The sequence below is a fragment of the Myxine glutinosa genome, chromosome 3 (assembly GCF_964187855.1).
Source record: "Myxine glutinosa chromosome 3, kmMyxGlut1.1, whole genome shotgun sequence".
Lineage (NCBI taxonomy): Eukaryota > Metazoa > Chordata > Myxini > Myxiniformes > Myxinidae > Myxine > Myxine glutinosa.
In genome coordinates, this window is record NC_136263.1 from 160,643,649 (window position 1) to 160,668,054 (window position 24,406).

A 24,406-nucleotide genomic window follows, 5' to 3' on the forward strand; every position below is an offset into this window, starting at 1 on the left:
AACCCCAAAAATACTAGTAAAGATGTTGCAGGGTCCGCTATTCAACAGACTGACAAATAAAGCAAGTATTACATGATATTACTAAAGACAAAACAAAATCCCAAACCATACATTATTAGTACCCTACCAGTTTCACCAGAAGGGACTGTAGGTTTGGTCTCAGTCTGTCTGTCCGTCGGAAAAACCACAGGTGGGACTGACGGACAGACTTCATTCCCATACTCTAACATATTCAACTGAAAATTGGTACATGGTTTTATTGCCCCACACTCGTGAAGTGAAAAGCCAGGTTAAGCGATCGGTTACGTCCGTGTGTACGTATGTTGTGCGTGCACGTCTGCATTTGTAAATTCATTTTCTATAACTGTTGGTCCGATTGACACAATATTTTCACCAAAGGAACGCGTTCTCCTGTAGAATTTTAGTGATAATTATGACGTCATATGTCACGTGGTCCTTGCCTGATGTCCCAGCAGCCTTATGTCCCATTGGGACGAAGAGGATGAGTGAGTGAGGACAGGTGGTACAGGCGCCATCTTTATATATATTTTTTAAACAAACAAAAAAAAACCTTGCACCTCAATATCTCCGAAATGGCTCTATTGAAAAAATTGAATCGTGGCTCATTGCAAAGACCTCCGCATGGAGAATAAGATACGTTAATGATGGTCATCGGTGCCTTCGTTATGACGTCATGATTCGACAAATACAATGCTGTCAGATGTGTTAAAAATTTATTGAGCGTGATCTATGCAACAATTATATAGGAGAATTTAACTTTATGATGTCATCGGACACGTGGTCTGGCAGCCATATTTGGATCAAAGAAAACAAGCGTTACGCCGAGGTCCCCCGTCGGTGAAGTGATGCGAGTTGACAAAGTGGAAGACGCAAGGCGGCCATCTTGGATTTTGACGTGGCGACCCAATTTTCAATAGCGTTCTCCCTTATGCGTAGATACACCCACACACCAGATTAGAAGTTAGTCGTTCGTTTATTTTTCAAGATATTTCGCTCACAAGGTTCAGACATATATATGGTGGCGGCCATCTTGGATTTTGACGTGGCGACCCAATTTTCAATAGCGTTCTTCCTTATGCGTAGATACACCCACACACCAGATTAGAAGTTGGTACTTCGCTTATTTTTCAAGATATTCCGCTCAAAAGGTTCAGACATACATGGCGGCGGCCATCTTGGATTTTGACGTGGGTTGCACCCACACACCAAATTAGAATATGGTCCTTCGCTTACGCACGCACGCACGTACGTACGTACGCACGGACGGACAAGCCATAGTCCCCCTTTCGCTCCGCGGTGCGACGGGGGACAAAAAAACAACTTAAAAACAGATGAGTTGGCTCGCGCACCAATTTGACTGTGTGGGGTAAGTATTCTATGAATAATCTTGTTATGACAAGTTGCAGAACAAGTTTGAGTTTCAGGGTGTTTCATCAATTTTTCATAGTTATGCCGTTTTGGACTTAGAAAAGACCACGTTGGTAGGGGACATGTATTGCAAAGCAATTCTCCCTCTTTGTTATATTTTTTTCTAAAGTAATACATGCATTATTAATTTGGAAATCAAACAACATGAGATCAAAGGCAGAAATGCACTAACTGGCAGAAGTCTAGCATGTCCAATTTACTGCCACAAGGAACACTTTGCAGTGGCTTCCTGGCTACCTATAAGCTTAATTATCTCTTACATATCATGGATTTATATAAATTCTGAGGAAAAAGGGCCATTGCTGAACAACACACCATCAAACAACACATCAAGTTACACCAGAAAATTGTTCAGCATGACTATGTCCTCACCTTCTCATTTCCACATCTTCATTCATTTTTGGAAATTCGCTTTCCAGGACATCTGCATTTTCACAATCCACATATATATTTATGGGATCGCAGTTCTGATGTTGTGTAGATGACAAATCAAACAGTTTTAATTCTTCCGGGAGTATCAGAGGTAGTGGCGTACTTGGTCTGGTCACAACCTCAACCACATGTAGCTTTGAAGCATCTTGGGCAGGTTCAGGAGATGGGGGGCAAGAACATGTTTGAAACGAAGTGCCATCGTTGTTGGAAATGGAACTAGCCACGTGACAGTTCACAACGTTCGTTTGATAAGGCATTAAACAACTTTCCCAGGTGCTGTCTTTCTTCTCCGTGTCGATCTTGAACTCACTTTTGTCAGGACATGCAACCGCATGGTCCAATTCAATGTTCTTTGAGGAGGATTGATTTGAAAGCAAATCCACATCTTCAAATCTTCTAATTGGCAAGGCAGATTTGAGGCTACTGAAGTAATTGTTCATCACATCAAAAGTTCCTGAATCAGGATCTTCTGGGGATGAAGGCTCACTTTGTTTTGAAATTGCAGTGGCACATATTTTAGGCAGCCATTGTTCACCTTTTGTAATTCCTGCCAACAGCAAAGATTAAACATATATATCATGAAAATCTGCACAGACATGTTAGCAATGTAAAATTATTGTGAAGCTATTGTCACAACTCCATTATTAAGGCAAGGATATTCCCACGAATATCTGGAAAAAAAACTCACTCAATCAGTCAATGTCGCACACAGAAAAACACAAGAATAAGAGTACAAGCAATGCAAGAAAATGTTCAAATGACAAAATGAATACTTGGCTGCTTCCTTCAAATAAACATCAACTTTCTGACTTGCCTTACCACATATGTAACTTTTAAAATTATTCCACAAAGGTAAAAAAAAACAATGTTTGTTTGTTCTTGCTCACACCTGAGAGATGATGATCACCATTATCATCAGTGAGTCCATTTTCCAATGTTGAAACAGAGTCAGGTGACTTTTTCTTTGAACCGTAAACACCGAAGTTATCTAATGGCCCGTAATTCAAAGTCTTCCCACGCATCATTAGGCAACGATGCGAGAAGTTTCCAGTCAAGTAGAAGGCAAACATCCTTTGCACAAGCTCATAGCTCACAGAAAACTGTTGTTGTGGAGGATTGCAAAACAGGGTCAATGGGGAAATGAGAAAGGCACTCTGTGCAAAACGAGAAAGCCAATAATACGTCATTACACATACTTGTACCAATTTCATTTAAATCTCTTCAGCCGTTCTCAAGTATCACATTTTTACCTGACATGACCACTGACTTTTGATGTCAAAATCTAATCAGTTCATCTTTGCGTCATAATATATACTTGTACCAAATTCGGTCAAAATCCCATCATTGGTTCACAAGTTAGTGCAGTAACAGACTTTTTACCTAACGAGACCTCTGACCTTTGACATATTGACCCCATAATGTAATCCATTTATCTTTTCATCATTATACATACCTGCACCACATCTATTTGACTTAGATCCCTTCAGCCATTCAAGTTATTGCAGTAACGAAAACCTATCACGGATGGACGGACAACACGAAAACAATGCCTCCGGTGACTTCGTCGGCGTTGGATAAAAAGGAAAATGCCAGATTCTTCAGTAATTATGCATTATTTTCCATGTGCATTGTGCAAAATAAACTCGTAATAATACTGCAAATCAGGTAGAAAAATGAATTTAAAAGGTAGAAAAATAATTTTTAATTGCTTCAACATTTATATAAAGAAAAAAAAGAGAACAACTGTTATTTCAAGTGAAAGCGCCACTAAAACAATATTGGCTGAGAAAAAAAAACCAACCCACCGTTTAGACGCCATTTTGCCCCGCAAAGCGGGGGTGGCCTTTTCGGGCACCGTGGTTGTTGTTGTTTTTTGGTCCCCTTTTTGAAGCAATGTTTTACGGCCGGATGCCCTTCCTGACGCCAACCCTTTTTGCCGCCTTCAACGACAAACAGGGAATTACCAGTGAACTGGTACTCAATTAGCCGACCTCGGAAGGATGACAGGCTGAGTCAAGAGACGTATTGGCTGAGACTGGTGAGCAAATCCATATTTCAGTGTATTGTGCATCATTCAAAATGATGAATTGCAAAAAATGATGGGAATAGAGCCTGTGATGGATGTTGTGAAGAGGAACAGGTTGAGATGGTTTGGTCATGTGTTGAGGAAGGGTGAAAGTGACTGGTTGAGAAAAGTGATGGAAATGAATGTAGAAGGAAGTAGAAGACGGGGAAGACCGAGAAAGACTTGGCTAAAGATGGTGGAAGAAGAAATGCGGGCAAGGGGGTTAACAAGGAGAGATGCAGAAAATAGGGCAAAATGGAGAAGATCGTCATGGGGACCGCAAGGCTAACCCCCCGCTCTAGCAGGGAAAATGGCCTTAAAATGCATGTTGTACTGTATTGTGCACAATTGGTTTTTGAAAATTAATATCAGGTCTTTTATTTGTACAACAATTTATTGCAAACTGCCCAACCTGCCTTTGATTAAATAAGAATAAGATGTCAAGTATGTATGTACACCATATTTCATCAAAGACGGGTATCCAAATATTGTCCGATTGGTCAAAAATTTCAATCAGATGGTCCACTATATAGGTTCAGTAGATACCGTTATAGCTTGGTACAATTTATTTTCATGTTCAACCTGAATGCTCCTGGACTAAAGCATGATTCTAATTGTACACGCGAGGTGTACACCTTCGATAGCACTCGCATTCCAGAACATAAAAGTCCTCAGTCACAACAGACAAAAGAAAGAAAAGAAGCACAAACGAGCAAGCCACAAACACCATGGCCACAGCAGCAAGAGACGTATGGCAGTCTTAAATAGTGGCTCACCTCCTGACCCTTCAACATCTCTCCAACCTCCACACGGTCCAAGTCAGGAAGGTGAAACTCACAATTCACCGAAATAGGAGCAGCAGAAATAACAAGCCGAAATGCATCCACATCACAAAGCTTCTCAATTAATTATCCCACCAGCATCTTGTTTCTGGCAATCTGTCGTTGCAGTCAGCACTGCAGCAACTGACCCTTTGTGCTCAAAAAACATATTATTGGCATCGAGCATCAAGATCCATGAGAGCGGAATCAAGCAGGGAACCCAATCAACTTCACGTTCCATTCAAAGTCGCAAATCCTGACTTGGATACCACAAATGGAGTAGAACATCACTCGGTAGAGTGAATACCTCAGCCAGGCTGAACTGTTTATGTTCTGTACCCCACTGATAGGCCGGACCTGGATTAGGACCTTAATGAAAATCTATTTGACTTGTCCTTGTCACTTACCCAACTCATCCATCAGGCTTTGTCATAAGCCATCCACAAGTCAGACATTGTGTTATATACAGTGCCCTCCATAATTATTGGAGCAGTGGTCAAATTTGTTACCTCTGCCACCGGAGGTGGATGGAGGTTATGTTTTCACCCCTGTCTGTCTGTTTGTATGTGAACAGGATATCTCAAAAGGTTATGGACGGTTTTCGTACTAAACTTGGTGGAGATATTGGGTGTGTCACAAGGACGAATCGATTTGATTTTAGCGAATATGCAGATCTGACAATTTTTTATTTTTTCAAGAGATTCTTCACGGTTCAGAGCTGGGGCTAAAAACGATATACTGTATTGGAACAGTGAAGTCAAATTTGTTATTATTACGATATACTCAAGACATTTGGATTTGAGAACAAAATATTAATATGAGGCAAGAATACAGAAGGTTAGCTTTTATTTCTTGGTATTTCTATGTATATATTGTTGCGGATATGGGACTTGGCCTCAATATCCGCTTGTAAATACTCCCCTATTTCCCCAATACTCCCCAACTATCCCCAATCCCCCATTCCCTAGTCCCATTGCCTGTAAATAACACTCTGTAGAACCGACCTTCCCCTTTTTCCCCCCTTAAATGTCGTGCCCAGGTCCACCGCATCTCACGTAGACAACTTTCGGACATCTTGCTAGTTATTCTTAGTCTATGTCAGTTAAGGACTCGTTTCCATTAATTCTGACTCTTCGTTGCACCAGAATGTGATTATATGGCACCAGTAGTGAGTTTAGGACCTTCCCATACCTCCTCCCATCTTCTTCCCCAAACAACAACTACAACAACAACTACAAAAACAGAGGGGCGCGGCGTGCGGGGAGTGTGCGTCCTCACACCGGCGTGGTTAGCCGCCATTGCCCATGCGCTCCACGGGGTTACCACGAAGGGGCTGGCTGTCAGCTCCTCGTCAGGGGCGGAGCCAGTAACCCCCCCCCCCCCCCGCACCCAATAAGAAGGGCGGACCGATTCCATCTGGGGCGGAGCTAACTAGCCGAGGGCGTGTCACTCCCCGCCGGATATACGCGGCGACTTACCGGACGTGACGAGAGATGCGCCCCCGACTGAAGAAGACAAGTCGCGACCTCCAAGCGCTGAGCGAGCTCCACGCATCGACCCGGTATTGCAGTACCTCCGAGAACGGTGCACCCCCTCCGAGAACGGTGCACCTTGAGCCATCGACGGCCCGCTTTCCTTGCCATCAATCCCCGTGTGAGTCAGTTTTTGTCCTGTTTATCTGTCGTCTGTCGGGGCTATTATAAGAGTGTGTCTAAGTGCCTGTCTTTCTATGCTGTCCCTCTTGTAGTTGTAATCTGACCTTCCGCCCTAATATAACCTCCTCCGGAGGTCTTGAGAACTGAACCCTTGGTGTCGTGTCATTTTAACCCAGCCGTTGTGTCCTTTTCCTTCATTGACCTAGCATAGCGCGACTCGGACAAGGTTCGAGTATAATCGGGTAACTTGTGCGGACACGGCGGCCATTCCGCTCGGCCCACCATAACATCAAAGTCGTGTCTGTAACAATATGTATATATGTTTCATTGTTGAACAATAGCACTTTTTATGCTCCGACCCCCCCATTTTAGGTAAGCATAATTATTGGAACAGATTAACTTAACGCCCATGAGTTAATACTTGGAAGCACCTTTGACAGCAATTACAGCTGTGAGTCTGTTGGGATAGGTCTCTACCAACTTTGCACACATCGATTGGGCAATATTTGCCCATTCTTCTGTACAAAACTGTTCAAGCTCAGTGAAGTTGCGTGGGAGAGTTGATGGACAGCGATCTTCAAGTCATGGCACAGATGTTTGATTGGATTTAGTTTGGGCCTCTGACTGGGCCATTCGAGGCCATTTATCTTTTTGTTCCTTCGCTACTGCTGATGAGTGGCTCACCTTCACAAAACCCTAGTCATGTGACCAGATCCCCATAACATGATGCTGCCACTACCATGCTTCACAGTAGGGATTGTGTTCTTTGGGTGATGTGCTGTGTTGGGATTGCGCCAAATGACACGTTTTGCATTTATTCAAAAACGTTCCATCTTGGTTTCGTCAGACCACAAAACTTTTTGCCACATGGCTTCAGAATCTCCGGAGTGTTTTTGTTTTGCATACCTCAAACGGAAAGCAAGGTGGGCTTTTTTGAATAATGCCTTCCTTCTTGTCACCTTACCGTACAGGCCTGACTTGTGGAGTGCTTGGGATATTGTTGTCACATGTACAGTGACCAGTATTTGCCATAAAAGACCTGTAGCTCTGTCAAAGTTGCCATTGGCCTCTTGGTGGCCTCTCTGATAAGTCTCCGCCTTGCTTAGTCATTCAGTTTGGAGGGACGGCCTGATCAACGCATTGTCTTGGTGGTACCATGCGCTTTCCACTTCTTGATTATTGTCCTGACTGTGCTACAAAGGGATATTCAAGGCCTTTGAAATATTTTTATAGCCATCCCTTGATCCTGTGCCTTTCCACAACTTCATCCCAGAGGGCTTTTGAAAAGAGCTTATAGTTGAGTACAACAATAACAAGCATTTTAAGGCCATTTTCCCTGCTAGAGCGGGGATTAGCCTTGCGGTCCCCATGACAATCTTCTCCATTTTGCCCTATTTTCTGCATCCCTCCTTGTTAACCCCCTTGCCCGCATTTCTTCTTCCACCATCTTCAGCCAAGTCTTTCTCAGTCTTCCCCGTCCTCTACTTCCTTCTACATTCATTTCCACAACTCTTCTCAACCAGTCACTATCATCCTTCAACACATGACCAAACCATCTCAACCTGTTCCTCTTCACAGCATCAATCACAGGCTCTATTCCCATCATCTTTCGCAATTCATCATTTGTCTTCCTCTCTCTCAACGATACTCCGCACATCCACCGAACCATTCGCATTTCCACCCTTTCCAGCCTTCTTTGCTGCTCTACGTTCATTACCCATGTCTCGCTCCCATAAATCATAACACTTCTCACACGTGCAGCATACACCTTTCCCTTCAGCTTTAACGACACTCCCCTCCTCATCAGCACGCCACTCAGTTCCCAAAACTTCTTCCATGCACATCTCACTCCAGCAACCGTTGTCGAGTCTGATCCACCTTCTCCATTCAGCATGTCTCCGAAGTAGCAAAATGTTTTCACACCTTCCAGCTTTACGCCGTCTGCAGCTCCCTCTGTGCACACCAATACATTTGAATGTAGCTGCCACACTGGTTAATGACCCTCTCAGACCACTACATTTTTGATGAACCCACTCAGCACACATTGTACATTCAATGGAGTTCACTCAGACACCGTTCCTGCACACAGCACATGGCCACTTCCCAGTTCTTTCCACCTCACCACATGCTTTACCACTTGCCATCACCTTCGTCTTTCCGATATTCACCTTCAGACCTTTTGTCTCCATACATTCCTTCCACTTGTTCATCTTTTCCTTCAGTCCATCCATACTTTCCGCAATCAACACCATATCATCTACGTACAACAACTCCCACGGTAAACCCTCCTTTACGTTCTGAGCCAGCACCTCCATCACAGCTACAAATAGTCATGGACTTAGTACCGACCCCTAATGCACTCCCACCTTCACCTCAAACTCACCACTGTTCCCGTCCTTCGTCCTTACAGCTGTGAGCACTCTTTTGTACATTGCCATCACTACTCTGATCAACCATTCCTCCACTCCTAACTTCCTCAATTCCCATGTCAATACTTCGCGAGGAACCCGATAGAATGCTTTCTCCAGATCAACAAACCCAAGAAACAACTTCTTCCTCTTCTCCATGTACTTCTCCTGTAACTGCCTCACAATAAAGAGCGCGTCTGTCGTTCCTCTTCCTGGCATAAATCCAAACTGCATTTCGTCGATCTTCACCTTCTTCCTTATCCTCCTCTCCAACACCCTTTAGAATACCTTCATTCCATGCTCCAATAACTTTATCGCTCGGTACGAGCCACAGTCCAGAGGGTCACCTTTCCCCTTGTATAGAGGGACAAGGGTACTCGGTTCACAATCCACTGGAATGCGGCCTTCTTTCACCACCAGATTATAGATCTCTGTCATTCTCTTCACACCCCAACTTCCTGCTGCCTTCAACATATCTCCCACAACTCCCGTCGGCCCTCCCACTTTTATCGCTTCCTCAACTTCCTTCTCAGTTATCTTCTCTGCCGGCCCTAAAACTGGGTTACTCTCTATGTTGCCATCCCATTCATTCTCTGCATTCAACAACATTTCCATACATCTTTTCCATCTTCCTTTAATTCCATCTGGGTCCACAACGATTTGTCCCACTTCATCCTTCAAGCAACTCACCCCCATCACATCACACCTCTCTTTCGCTATCTGCTTTGCAATCCTGAATACCGCTCTCTGACCCTCTTCCGAATCTAAGCGTTCTCCGAACATTTTCCTACATGCCTCCTGCGCCTTTGCTACCTCTTTCTTTGCAGCCTTATAACTTTCATACACTGCTTTTTCTGCTCCCGTACCCTTCGCCTTCTGCCACTCCTTGAACTTCTTCCTCTTCTCGTCAATCCTCTTTCCAACTTCATCATCCCACCACCATGTTTCCGACTGCCTCGGTGGTCCTTTTGTCCATCCAAGTACCTCACCAACGGCACCCAACAGACTATCTTTCATTGACATCCAACCACTTTCAAGCTCAACCACATCATCCTCTACCCTACTCAGCCTCTCTTTTAATGCCTCACTTACTGTCACCTCTTTCAACCTCCACACCTTCATTCTCGGTTGGTACTTCACCTGCCGAGCTCTCCTCGCACCTTTCACCCTTATGTCGCAGACAACCAAGTGGTGCTGTGAAACAGCCTCCTCCCCTGGGATCACCTTTGTGTCCCGGAGGTGCCCCCGATCTCGCCTATGCACCATCAGGTAGTCAACGGTTGTCGTCGACCCACCTGACGTGTATGTAACAAGCTTATTATCCTCTTTGTGGAACTGAGTATTACAAATCAACAAATCAGCTCCATCAGCAAACTCCAAAATCCTTTCACCTTCTCCATTTCTCACACCATATCCGTAACCCCCATGAACTCCCTCAAAACCATCCATACATGTCCATTTAGGTCTCCTCCTACCAAAACAACTTCCTCATCTTTCACGTTTTCCATCAGCTTCTCTATCGCACACCAGAACTTGTCCTTCTCTTCATCGCTCCGACCAACCTGCGGAGCATTTCCCGCTCGGGAGCATCTCCGCTCCCGAGATGAATATATGTGAGTTATGGTTGAGTCTTTGCTGTAAAATGCACTACCCAGAAGGGGAAACCCTGAACGGCAAAGAAATCAAAATGGCAGTGTGTGGAGTCAGCTGTCGTACGCCATAATGACATCACAGATGTAATCACATCAGATAACCCCTGTCATGCAACCAGATCCTCAGCTCTGAGTGATGTACGTTTGTGAGGGACAGCCAAACACTGTTCTAAATGGCTTTGCCCTACGGGCTTCACCATAAAAAGCAACAGCACAGATTGTACAGAGATGGAGAGGGGAAACACACGTAGAGGACAAATGCACCAAAGCAACACAGTTTCCGTCTTTTGCTTGCATATATACGATCCTCCCAATACATGCTACTCCACCACGGCAGTAAGCAGCATACTCACTCAAGGCCTGAACACGGAAGTGCTATAATAAACCTGTGTAAAGCAATATTTTCAATAACAGTCACAGATGTAAACACGATATAAATAGGACCGCGGGTCCTGAAGCTCACCTGGATCAGGAGAAACAGCCACTCAAACACTCCCGAGACCCCTCAGACCCTGATATTTTAATGCCGTGAACAAACTTTGGTACATCATGAGCGATCAAGGTAAGGATCAAGTTTCATTGAAATCGTTTGTCGATTCGGAGAAGAGAGCAAATACTATTTTGGGGGTGAAAAACACACCAGTAGTTCCCCTTAATGAGCGCACCTGTTTATCTTCACCAGCAGGCCTCAGAAAAAGTCGTACATTGAAAGTCTGATTCTGCTGTCCCAGCACTTGTACATGCGCCAAGGAAGAACCTACAACACACGCATGAAGCACCCAAAGACAACATTCAAAAATATTGTTACGTTTGTGGGGGTAGAGGAAGAAATACCCTAGTACAGATAGGATTGTGTAGTGTTAGCATGGACCGTGTATGAGTAGGAGACATCTTGATGTAGTTAAGCAGGGAAACTGGAGCTTAAGGTTGTTTACGTGTCACCACAAGGGGGGTGGTGTTTTGTTAACTAGGCTAAGTAGCTTAAGGATAGTTTCTCCCAGTATGTGATTTCCCCTTGTAACCTTTTACTATGTTATTAAACAACTACAACAACAACTACAACAACAACTACAACAATAACCTTCCATTAACCAACCATAACCGACACCATGCCAACAGAAGCCTAACATTCTCGATAGACAACCCTGCCCACCAACCAAGTACGGAAAAAGGCCACGCCCCGAAGTTTGTCATTGTTCAAGCCCGACCATGGGGCGATTCAGTGGAACTCAGCAATTGGTCGGTGGTGACGTCACAGGGAAGGCTCGAGCAGGAGAAGAAGAAGAAGAATCGCCGAGTCTCTCTCTCCCTTTCTGGGTTTTGTGCTGGCCGAACACGAAGTTGCATTTTGTTGGAAACCAGCACCATTTGGTGTGTGTGTGGACCTGGTGCTGAGAGAGGGAGGTGTTGGCAATTACGATCGTGAGGAGTTGTTGTTGACGGCCATTTGTGGGGCTCTTGGTGCTTCGGATGGAGTGGAGAGCGAAAGAAGACCGCCCGCATGAATTACCTCACGTTCATGGCGCAGTGGAGAGCGACTCCGCGCCATCTTGCACGCTTTCCATGCGGTGGCTCTGAGTTCTTACGACCACCAAGCTCCAAACAGTCGTAACGAGACGAAAGCCGAGTGCTGGCCTAAAAGGAGGATTTTCTATTATTTTATCTTTCCCCTCGTCTGTTTTGAGTCTGCGTGTGGAGGTACCTCGATTAGAATTATAGGTTTATCTCAGCATTCGTTTTTATTCCATGCATTATTTCATTAAATCATTATTGGGGCATTTTTTTTTTGTTGCGTCATGTTTCTTTGATCATGGGTTTCGGGAATAAACCCGTGTACTTCGTGCAGGTAAGCACTTTGGTTCCTTCCCCCGCACACGACAGACCAACCGCCAGTTTCGGCTACGCGCCTGGAAATTAAGGATCGTTTCGGCTATTCATCACCCGGCGGTGTTAACCGCAGGGGCTGCCAGGACAATATTTCCAACCCAAGACCTTTACTTTCAAAATTGTATATTGTGTTCCATAGCCAAATGCATATGGAGGGCCTGGGTAACAACATCAATACAAAAATTTTCTGAGTACAGTAATCCAGAAACTTTATGGTAGAAAACCATGTGCTGATAGAAATGCAGCACACATTTATCAATTATGCGAGTAGTCCAGCGGATCGGTTCCCTTATATGTGAGTTTCGTGCACTTTGTTACGTAAAAGCATTAAACTTCACACGCATGTACTTCATACCAAAGCATGTAATTTTTGATAGTGCCATCTCCGATTTGGCCTGTGGTGACCTTGGTGGCCATTTTGAAAAATGCCCACAATTTCCTATTATAACAAGCATTCTGAGTATTGCGCTGCAATACATGTCCCCTACCGGCAGTCTGTCGTCCAGAAAACTGTTGGGGAAATTAACAAAGTTCAAAGTGCCATAACTTTGTCAAAAATGACCGAAACGTCATGAAGTTCGAACTTGATCTGTAACTTATCATGACGAAACCATGTACCAAGTTTGAAATCATTGGCATAAAGAGTTTAGGAAAAAAGTCCGGAAAGCTGTTCTTTGCGTGACGGACTGACAGACGGAGGGACGGAGTGCAAACCCATAGTCCCCTCCGGTGTACACCGGTAGGGGGCTAATAATACACAAGTCAGAACAAAGAGGCCTGGAGTCTTCATTCCAGTGTCGATACTGTGTTTAGGGTTTCAGGGTCCTACAGTTCGAAAAAAAATCATTAGCGAGTGTGTCAGGACTGTGAGGTCTGCCACTTTTTAAATGGAGACCCTATATTTCAAACAAGGCGGACTTAAACAGCCAATAATCTGATAACTAGACAACTTAGAAGACCAAAGCGTTCGTTCTCTGGTGTCAAATTATAGGTTTTTAGTGTCGGTTAGTTTCATATACAGTAGGCACGAGCAAAACACGGGGAAACCAAACAAAAGTACCCGTCCCAGTGGGGGGAAAGGTTTTAGTTAATCTATCAATTTAAATTATTTCATGGACTTTAAAAAGGTCAATTGTGTTTCACTCTTGGTTTCACTCAGTTTGAACACTGCAAATTTGAACACTGCAATGTTGAATGAACACTGAAAATTTGAACACTGCAAGATGGTTTCTTGAACACTGCAAATATACAATAAATCTGTGAAATACTTGCACCAGCCACTGAAAAATCATGGTGCAATATCGGGAGTCAGAGGTTGGATTTGTTTAAAAAGAAGGCAAAATATAACCATATCAATTTAGTGTATAATATCCTGCATGAAAAATAAAATTTGGCAAAAACATCATTCATGCCTGTTCGCCCATCATTTCTCAAATTTCAAAAGTGAGTGTTGAGCTTTGCCTGCATGCGCAGCTTTTCAAACGCAGCATAGGAAGCAGCCGCCGTACACAGGAGACAGACTACGGGAGGACACCACGGTTCACAGTATATAGAAGATAACATGAACACTGGATCTGTCTATACGGGGTGCTTTTTGGGATGCAATGACCAAATGTTATTGGACTGAAGTTTACACGCCATTGTTACTTGTGCCACCAAAAGTGGGCAGAGGTTATGTTTTTACCTGTCTGTCTGTTTGTTTGTCCATGAGCAGGATATCTCAATAAGTTGTGCACGGATTCGGACAAAACTTGGTGGGCAGTTTGAGTGTGTGACAGACGAACTGATGCGATTTCGGTGATCATCTGAATACAATAATTATTTTTTAAATTTCAAGTGATTCTTCACCATTTATAAATGGGTCCAAAAACGATATATACCATGATGTTTCAAAAAGTTGTGGACGAGTTATGACAAAACTACGTGGGTGAGTTGGTGAGGTGCCGATTAAATTTAAACAAGAACAAGCCGATTAAATTTTGGTTCAGGTCCGGATGCAGATCCGGCCGATCACAGGGATACAAAACGTAAGCTATTCATCCTGGTGGAGGTATGCGCTCTACTGAGTGCCGTTGTAGTTTGCTCAGAGTTGACAACTATTGACTGCAAATCTACAATAAATCTGCGAGTTTCAGTTTTTATTCACAACAAATCTTGATTAGTTTACCTTTAAGAATTAACAAGCATAGAGGCATCATCACCACCTTGTTAACAATATTGACATTGCTAAAACAAAAAGCCAGTAAGACCAAGGTTAGGTTTCAACCATATAATATGTCACAGGAGTGAGACATTATTTTATCACGTAGGCCTATTCATAAAGCTGTAATTGCTTTACTGTTATCCTCTCAAATACAAAATCACAGTTTAAGATTTTTTTCAAAGATATAGGCCATACTACTAAATACAAAAGAAAAAAAAAGGAAAGAAAAACTGGAATATTACAATTTAAAGTAAAGATGCCAACAAAGAACAACAAAGTATGGATGCCAATAAAGAACAACTATTTGGTGATTGGGAAAATAAAAATCTTGTAATGGAATCAATATGAATAGAATATCTAGTCATATATCATTGCAATCTCAGGTAGATTGTTATTTAAGAAAGAGCAAGCTGTCTCTTTTCACTTCAATCATCACCCAGCACCTGTGAAACGAAAATCGGGGTTAAGCAATTGGTTCACTTCTGTCTCTGTACGCAAAGACAGTTTATGATTGAGGAACAACTCAGTTTCAATTGATGTTATATTTTGAACACAAATCAAACAAGAGTTACGCATAGGTCCCCCGTCGGGGAAGTGATGTGAGTTGACAAAGTGGAAGACGCAGAAAACATGCTATGATATGATATTTCGCTCACAAGGTTCAACCCTGCTCTCAAATGTTGTGTTTGTGTCCTTCCCCCTCTCTCCCCATCTTGTCTACCGCTCCCGATGTTATTTGTTTTGTGTGTCTGTTTGTCTTTCTGTGTGATTAATGTTCGCTCTTTCACGAGCCTCGATCTTGTATACAAAAAAAAAAAAAAAATACATGGAGGCGGCCATCTTGGATTTTGACGTGGCGACCCAATTTTCAATAGGGTTCTTCCTTATGCCTAAATACACCCACACACCAGATTAGAGGTTGGTACATTCGCTTATTTTTCAAGACATTCCACTCACAGGGTTCAGACATACATGGCAGCGGCCATCTTGGATATTGACGTGGTGACCCAATTTTCAATAGGGTTCTTCCTTATGCCTATATACACCCACACACCAGATTAGAAGTTGGTACTTTGCTTATTTTAAGATATTTCGCTCACAATGTTCAGACATATATATGGTGGCGGCCATCTTGGATTTTAACGTGGCGACCCAATTTTCAATAGCGTTCTTCCTTATGCCTAGATACACCCACACACCAGATTAGAAGTTGGTACTTCGCTTATTTTTCAAGATATTCCGCTCACAAGTTTCAGACATACATGGCGGCGGCCATCTTGGATTTTGACGTGGGTTGCACCCACACACCAAATTCTAATGCGGTCCTTTGCTTACGCACGCACGCATGCATGCATGTAAGCATGCATGCACGCACGCACGCACAGAGGGGAAAACCATAGTCCCCCTTTCGCTCCGCGGTGCGACGGGGGACAAAAACGCACCTGTAGTTTAGCAGTACTTTGGCTCTGAATTTGACACAACCACACGTGCGCAGAAGAGTGAGATAATAGTTTTATGCTGTCTGCCTGCCTGGCAGACATCATTCCATCCATCATCATTCCAAAATCATTCCAAACAGGAACTTTGCTGTTTTTAAAGAGGTCATAAAGGACATAAACCACAGGCATGAAGAACTAATGTACATGTTAACATGTTAAATGTTAAATGTAACATGTTAAATGTAACATGTTAAATAAGGTGGTGCAAAAGATGCTGCATCAATGGCCGTAAACTTCCGATAAAAGAGAAGTTTTTTTTCCAACAACCTTCAAAATCGTTATTTTTATTTCAATCTAATTATATTACTTGAACACTGCAGAACAAAAATTGCCCTATTGGCACTTTCCAAACCCTTCCGTTTAGCAGTATGTGGACAAAATATTACAGCATTTTACGTAATTATGACCAATCAAATTTACCGGTCGCAGACCCCGTCCATGTCCTCGATTGTTTTGACAAAATAGGTGGATGTTGTTTTTTTGGGGAGGGTTACTTAATATGTAAAGATATCGTGTGTAAATATAACCAAATATTATCATTTTTATTATAAGCCTCTGGAATCACCTGGAAGTGTGTGGGATGACAGTAAGAATTTAATTTTATCTTTAAAGGTCACTCAGTACCCAATTTTCCCATAAATATATAGCCCTATGTTTGTTTATGTTTTACCATATTAATAATCATCCATTTTTGTATTTGCCTGTGGCTTCAACACTTGTCAATGGCTGTGCAAACAGGAAGTAGAACTGCTGATGTGCCCCAATTAGCTTTCCACGCCAATCATGAGGATCCAAGAAGTGCAACAAAGACATAAACTGCGCTATCCCATATGTTGCCACTGTTTCAGGAAGATGCTGCAACAGCTATCAGGATTCAACACTCACTGGATATTGTCAAGAAGGTCACAGAGACCACAAACACAGAACAGCCACCTGCCATTGAGGTAGACCAACCACTGCTCACTATTGTAAAAAAAACAGTTTTTAGTCGGGTCAGTCTTTTGGGACTGCCACTGGTAACATGTAACCCTCCTTACTGTATGGCCTGTTGCATGGTCTAACTGCTGACTACCTGTCTACCTGTGACTAAACCGACAACCCCACACTGGCTTTGCTAGTGGGGAGGGGGACTCTGACTTCCTGCCAGGACCAAAAACAATACCTGGCAAAGGGCAGATGAGCTCCCGTAGGGAGCCAACGGCCATAAAGTAAGGAGATAGTGTCTCTTAAAAAACACCCATCCCGTTTGGACCGGTTCAAGTCATACCAAACTTCAAAAATGGTACATGCTGCTTCCTTTATTGAAAAGGATAGAATATAGACAATCCCCATCGGTTGGCATCCATGGGGAGGAGGCAATTCCTCTTGAGGAAATGCCCGCTGAGTACGGTGAGAAAAGCGGCGCCATTGTTGTGACGTCACTGGTACCCAGAGTATTTCGGATAGTGCTCGTGAACTTTCAACACACTAAAAAATGTTTTATATCTTTCCCCAGATCCATGCCTCTTCACAATTCTATCTTGAACTTCTACAGACAGTTCCTTGGACTTCATGGTAGAGTTTCTGCTTTGACATGCACCGTCAATTGTGGGACCTTATATAGAAAGGTGTGTTTCTTTCTAAATCATGTCCAATCAACTGAACTGAATCACCAAGTGGACTCCAATCAAGATGTAGAGACATCTCAAGGATGATCAAAAGAAATGGGATGAACCTGAGCTCAATTTGGAATGTCATAGCAAAGGGTTTATTACTATTTGTTATTATATTGTATTATTTACAAAGGGTTGTTAGTTGTTAGGGTTAGGGTTAGGATTAGGCTTATTTTGACAAGATATTTCAGCTTTTCATTTTTAATTAACTTGTAAAATTTTCCAAAAAACAAAATTCCACTTTTACAATATGGGGTATTATGTGTAGATCAGTGACAAAAAAATCTCCTATTGGCATTTTTAAGAAATCATATCGTTTTTTTCTAGTTTTTGTGGAGGTCTAAAACACTTACTGGTACCTACCAACACTAAGGAATGGGGTCAGGGATAATTGAATATTACCTTTCACATAGCTAGAAAGGCTTAGGCACTATGGTGCGCTTTTAAAAAAAAAAGAAATTCCCAAAAATCCAACTTTCTCCCCAAATTTTCACTTTTTTTGCTTAAAACACTCCCTGGCACTCACTGATGAACCTCTAAAAGTTCGACAGAGACCCGTTTGGCCATCTGAGAAAATTTGTGACACACACAGACACACAAAACAAGTATAGATGCAGTACGATAAGTGTGTGTGTATGTGTATGTGTCACCACAAAGGGCAAATCAGAGATGGCACAATATCTAAAATTACTTGTTTTGGTATGAGGTACATGTGTGCCAAGTTCGAGGCTTTTACCACAAAGTGCATGAAACTTCACCTATCCACTGGACGAAAGGAAAGAAAGCAAGAGCTTGAAGAAGCACACGTGCCTGGTGTACATCCACATCCTGTTTATTATTCCCTTATAGACATCAATTCGCAATACAGTACTATACAGTAAACCGTCAAATGTAGCGGGAGTTAGGTTCTTGGAAAATGGTGCGATAGTTAAAACCCAAGAGCCAATGGGAAAAGGGGGAAATCGGTTCCTGGACTTCGAGAAAATATCGAAAAAGTTGGGCAGCAGCCAGAAATAAACGCATTGCAATTGAAATAAACATGTAAAATAAATATAAAGCATGTCAACATTGAAATAGACATGTAAATAAAATAACTACGGTATAAAATAAACAAAAACACAAGACTTACCTTTTTAATTTATTTCAAACAGAGAGGTGATTTTTACAAAACAGCGAGTTGGGTGAGGGTTAAAACATTACGTACCACACTGCCCGAAATAGAAAACAAAAGCTCTGGATGTGACGACGATGCTGTTAGGGGGAGGGAGAACGGTGGAGGTGAGAAAAACGTGGATGTAAAACTTGCGATGGCTGTTGGATCATCGGGAGCTGGTTGAAGCAATGCTGGCGGTTGGCGTGGTGGTGACATTGACCCTTGTGATAAAGCCTGTTATGGTCGATCACTTTGCTTTGAGATTGCAGGTCCCTGTAGGTTTCTTTACAAGGCAGCATAGCAGCTTCCAATGCTCTTTTACATTTTATGCTCCTCTTCATGAATTGATTGATCGCAAAACCTTGCTCATAGAATGGTTTGCCAGGACCTTGCTCATTTGTAACACCTTGGCGAGCAACTTGGTCATTAGAGGTTCCGGCACCATCACCTCCTCCTCATTATCACCCTCTTCACTCATGCGTACGAGTTCTCCCAGATCCTCCTCCATCAACTCCTCTTGGTGGGATTCAAGGTGTTACTCCACCTCTTTCTCTTGTATGTCCTCAAAGCCCTCTCCTCCATCACATGCCACCCTCGCAATAATCTGGACTTATTCATCTACCAAGAGGAGGCCCTTGAGGTTCTGCACTGCCTCACTCCACAATTTTCTCCAACACGCATTCCATGTCGTACACTTAATCTTCTTAAGGGATTATCCTCAATGATATTAATTAATGCCCCTGGTGCCCCTGGTGTTGGGCTAGCGGCTAGGGTGCCAGCTTAGGATCCTAGGATCCTGGGTTCGAATCCCGGTCGATCGCTGAATTAACGCCAAGGGGGTTGACTCAGCCTGTCATCCTTCCGAGGTCGGCTAATTGAGTACCAGTTCACTGGTAATTCCCTGCTTGTCGTAAAAGGCGACAAACAGGGTTGGCGTGCAGGAAGGGCATCCGGCCGTAAAACATTGCTTCAAAAAGGGGACCGAAAAACAACAACAACCACGGTCCCCGAAAAAGGCCAACCCCCGCTTTGCGGGGAAAAATGGCCTCTAAAGGTGGGTTTTTTTATTTATATATTAATTAATGCAGTCAGCGATGTTGTAGCTTTTCTAGCAATCGCTGACTGTCAAACGAGGGTCGCTCTCCATGTGATCCAGCAGCTTCGCGAGTGTGCGGTGGGTGTAATACGATTTGAATGCCGCAATAAGACCATGGTCCATCAGCTGGAGGATGGAGGTTGTGTTAAGAGGTAAGATGATGTTGGGATGCACAAACTGCAGGTTTTCTGAATGACCTGGCACATTGTCCAAGATAAGTAAAATATTGAATGCAAGGTTCTTCGATGCCAGGTACTTCAGAAAGTATTCACACCCCTTGACTTTTTCACATTTTGTTGTGTTATGGCCTGAATTTTAAATGGATTAAATTTAAACTTTTTGTCAAAGATCGACAAAAAATACATATTGGATTCACTTTTATGGATATACCACACAGTAGACTCGTTGATCTTGTAACGCTGGCCAACAGATGCTGCGCTTTCACCTCGAGCCAAACAACTTGAACTTCTCACCCAACATCATCACCTTTCTCTTCCATTTGGCACAACTAACTTTGTCCATCGTTTTACGTTTGGGAACCATTAAGAACAGTGCACAAGAGTTATGGGAGCTAGGTAATCGTAAAGCACAGAACGGACGCAAACGAAGATTCATCTCAGCTCCACAAGCACGATTGCTCTACAGGGAAAAATGGCCTCTAAAGGCTGTTCTATACAGTATATTTATTATGTCTGCATGGTGTAGAGGGAGCTATAAGGAGAAAAGGAAGGAAGAGGTAAGGTCAAAGTGTGCGAAAAGAATGAGAAAAGGAAAAGGTAGGCAAAGGGATGCATATGGCACATGAAGGAGCAAGGGGGGTGGGGGGGGGGGGGGAAGTGGGGGGAGGAGAGGAGGAAAGAGAGAAATAAGGAAAAATAAGAGGAAGGAGAGTTTCAGAATTTCTCCCATTCATTTATTTTACACAGAGATGGCTCCTTGCCCATTTATTGTTATGTGCATTCTGAAATTATTGGAAAAAAAACATTCTGCACCAAAGTTGAAATTAGCATTTTCTCCGTTGAAACGTTATTTTATTTTCTCTTGTTGAAATGGGTAGCAGGCTGAAATTAGCGTCAAAGTTGTGCCAAAAGATGGCGAGTTCATCCTCACCTTCCACAGCTTCCTTGAAGTAATGAACAGACGCTATATTCCATTGCTTGGCAGGCCTACAAGGAGAAAGTCATTCAAGCAACAAATGCTGATTTTTACCATGATGTCTCAGAGAATATTGCCGAAGAGATTATAAATCAACAAAACAGGTTCCTCTCCATTTTAATTGAAGACCTTCAAAACTTATGCATACAAAAAACTGTCAGACAACATAAAAAATATACATGTACAGTATTTGCTTTTTCATTAACACTAACCTCTCATCCACTATAATTGGATGAGGTAGGTGTGTGTGTGTGTGTGTGTGTGTGTGTGTGTGTGTGTGTGTGTGTGTGTGTGTGTGTGTGTGTGTGTGTGTGTGTGTGTGTGTGTGTGTGTCATGTTTTTTGTAGAGCTCAATTGAAGCTTACTGCTGTAGAGTGTGATACACCAAAATGATCGTCATGATCTCCCGAGTTTATTAGGCTAAAAAAAAAATCCATAAGAAAAATTTGAAAAATTCGTGTATCCAGATTCGGATTTTCACCAAAATCGAATCGATTCGTCCTTGTCACACACCCAACCTCTCCACTAAGTTTTGTCTGAATCCATCCATAATAGTGGGGTGCCCGGACACTCGGTCATTTCAAATTGATGCAAAAGTTTCGTTTTCAGTACCAAGTTGAAGGTAAGGGCCTAAAGAACAATTTTGGTTCAAGTTTCAAGCACTCAGATAAAAAGACTTGGGGGGGATTTGGAGGATTTTTTTTCATCACGAATCTTCCCAATACCCACCTGTGTTGTCATCCCAAGGGTCCCTTCAACTCTTGTACCAAGTCAGATTTGTTGGTATACATCGTGGAAGCCAGTACGAGTAGCGCCATTTCTGTTGACTAGGAGCTAGTTGCGCCAGATGTTTACGACTTCATTGTTATCGACGGTGGAGTACTGATACACTCACTTCCTGGTACAACTTTCCAAGGAAACACCTTTGATTCATATTTCGACAAGGTATTCTGCCCAAGAGTTCGCCACGACTTCAAAAGATCGACAAGAGTAGACATTGTCTGCGACCAGTATTGTACACTGACAATCAAAGGAGGAACAAGGGAAAAATGAGGAACAGGCACCCGACAACTAGGGCCGTCAACCGATCCGAGACCGGGACGAAATCCCGGCGGTTTCGGCTTTCGAGACGGTCCCGAGATAAATTGATTGACGCAATTTCTCGGTAAAAAAATCCCGGTTAAAATTCCAACTTCTTGCAGATATTTTCCATAATAGAGGCATTTATTGAGCCTTGCTTTCATTACTCTGCTTCTGCACAAGCATCATTTTTCGCAAGTGCAGCTGAACTGACACAAACGATGATAGATAAAGTAAACTCACTGTTCCAGGATTTTCCCCTCGTCAACAAACAATGCACTGCAAACGAATCCGAATTCCGAATCCGGATCTTCACCAACATCTAATCATGTCGTCCTTGTCACACACGCTGCATCTCCACAAAATTTCGTCCGAATCCGTCCACAACCTTTTGAGATATTGTGTTCACAAACAAACGGACAAACAGACAGGAGTGAAAACAATCTCCATCGACCTTTGGTGGCGGAAGTAACGACATCAGGATGAAGGTCACAATGAAAATCCGCCGCATCGCGGCTTCATTTAAACCGTTGAATCCTTCCGCTGTATCACTCCGCCTCGCCCCGCTGCGGTCACGTGTCCGTCCTTGGAGACGAGTTACGGAATGTGGTTGCTAGGGTCTTTTGCACATTAATATCGAGGGACTCGCTCGAGGCCCAGTGAATGGAGGGACGATGTTTATTTAGATTAAAAACACGTTTATAACGGATTATTCTACACACAAGGTATTAATACAAGTACAATACATTATGTAGTTTTATGAAATGAGTTTTTGATGAACGTTTATGTTTAATTGCAACGCTAAATCTATAAATTGTAAGAATCACTCGGGGTTTGGTTTGACGGTTTGAATGTGAAAGTATTTTGGTTATCTTATCTCCACTTTAGGCCTGATAAGTTGATTACGTTTACTTTAGTCACAGAGTCAAAATAAGGAGGGGGGGGGGGTGGTGATCACTACACCGCCTGCTTTATAATTTACTAGCAGAAGTACCTGGCATTGCCGGGCGGGGGGGGAGGAGGGGAACAGGGGGGGGGGGGAGCGAGCCCCTTGACAAAGCGAGCGATTTTTTTTTTCATAGCGTCATAGCGTCATCACGTGATCGCTCTGAGCGAATCAGCGCCCACCTGCTCTGATGCCGTTGATTCCGTGCGCTGAGGTAAATATGAATAAAATATATTTCGTTGTGTGGCAGGAACTTCTGAAAATGTCTGCCGTCGTCCTGGTGGGGCTTCCCAGGAATTCAGGTAACGCAGTCGAGTTGATCAAAGCATGGGCTCGGATAACTTGGGTGCCTTATCAGTCGACAATTGTTAAAACGCGTGAACATTCGATGAAAGGCGTTATTTAGCGTTATTAGTTTCAATTTCTGGAATAAGGGGTCGGTATATTCGATCCGTCCACCGAACGGCTATCAACGGGTTGAACAAAAAATTGTACATTCCGATTTGAGTTGAGACACGCAACGCTGCGTCATTATAGCCCGCTTAACGGAACTATTAAAAAAAAAGTAACATGCACATGTGCGCAGCAGCAGGACGCGGCAACTATTGAACTATCATGAATATCGAACGGTCGTACGTGTACGCGCGCGAGCTACGAGAACGCTTGACATGCCCGATCACAACTCACAAAATGATAATGAAACTCCAACCGGGACTCGAATATGCCTGGGCAGAAACATTTTCTCCCTCTCTCTGACATTCCGAGCAAGAAATTACACGACAATACAAACTGTAATGAGACAACACCGGTCCCATCGGTGGCCGATCATCTGCATGTAGGCGGTGTATTTTATTTCATCCCGGTAAATGGAAGCTAAGTCGGAATTTAAGTACTCAACATCAGAAATGAATTTTTTTCATTGTTGTTTATATATTGTAATGAAATTCCATTATTTTTGAAGCCTTATTTATTTATTTTTATTTTTTATTTTTTTCTATGTATTACTTTGTCAGGAACCGAGCCGATCCGAGATCCCGTTATGAAAATTGAAAATTTATCGAGACGGTTCCGAGACGGGATTTTGAATCTGGCTAACAGCACTACCGACAACGCGTATCTGGTACTGCCAAAATCCCAGGAAATTGGCAGAAGTTTCTGGCGAACGTTGATGACAAGAAGGAACTGTGTCCTGTCCATGACAGTTTCCTGTCAAAAAAGATAACAGAAGGACAGTTCCCAGATGACAAGGATGT

At 43.0% G+C, this 24,406-nt stretch overlaps 1 protein-coding gene across 1 annotated transcript in view; it reads right to left on the bottom strand.

The window, feature by feature from the left end:
* Nucleotides 1-2,223: 2,223 nt before the first annotated feature.
* Nucleotides 2,224-24,406, bottom strand: part of LOC144891234 (putative ATP-dependent RNA helicase TDRD12) — a 43,762-nt gene continuing 21,579 nt past the window's right edge. The window contains exons 7-12 of the mRNA XM_078773626.1: nucleotides 24,250-24,359; nucleotides 21,083-21,138; nucleotides 11,148-11,239; nucleotides 2,771-2,981; nucleotides 2,369-2,428; nucleotides 2,224-2,231 (exon numbers count right to left, since the gene is read on the bottom strand). Coding sequence (XP_078629752.1) covers nucleotides 2,224-2,231; nucleotides 2,369-2,428; nucleotides 2,771-2,981; nucleotides 11,148-11,239; nucleotides 21,083-21,138; nucleotides 24,250-24,359 — 537 coding nt within the window. The remainder of the gene's footprint in view (nucleotides 2,232-2,368; nucleotides 2,429-2,770; nucleotides 2,982-11,147; nucleotides 11,240-21,082; nucleotides 21,139-24,249; nucleotides 24,360-24,406) is intronic.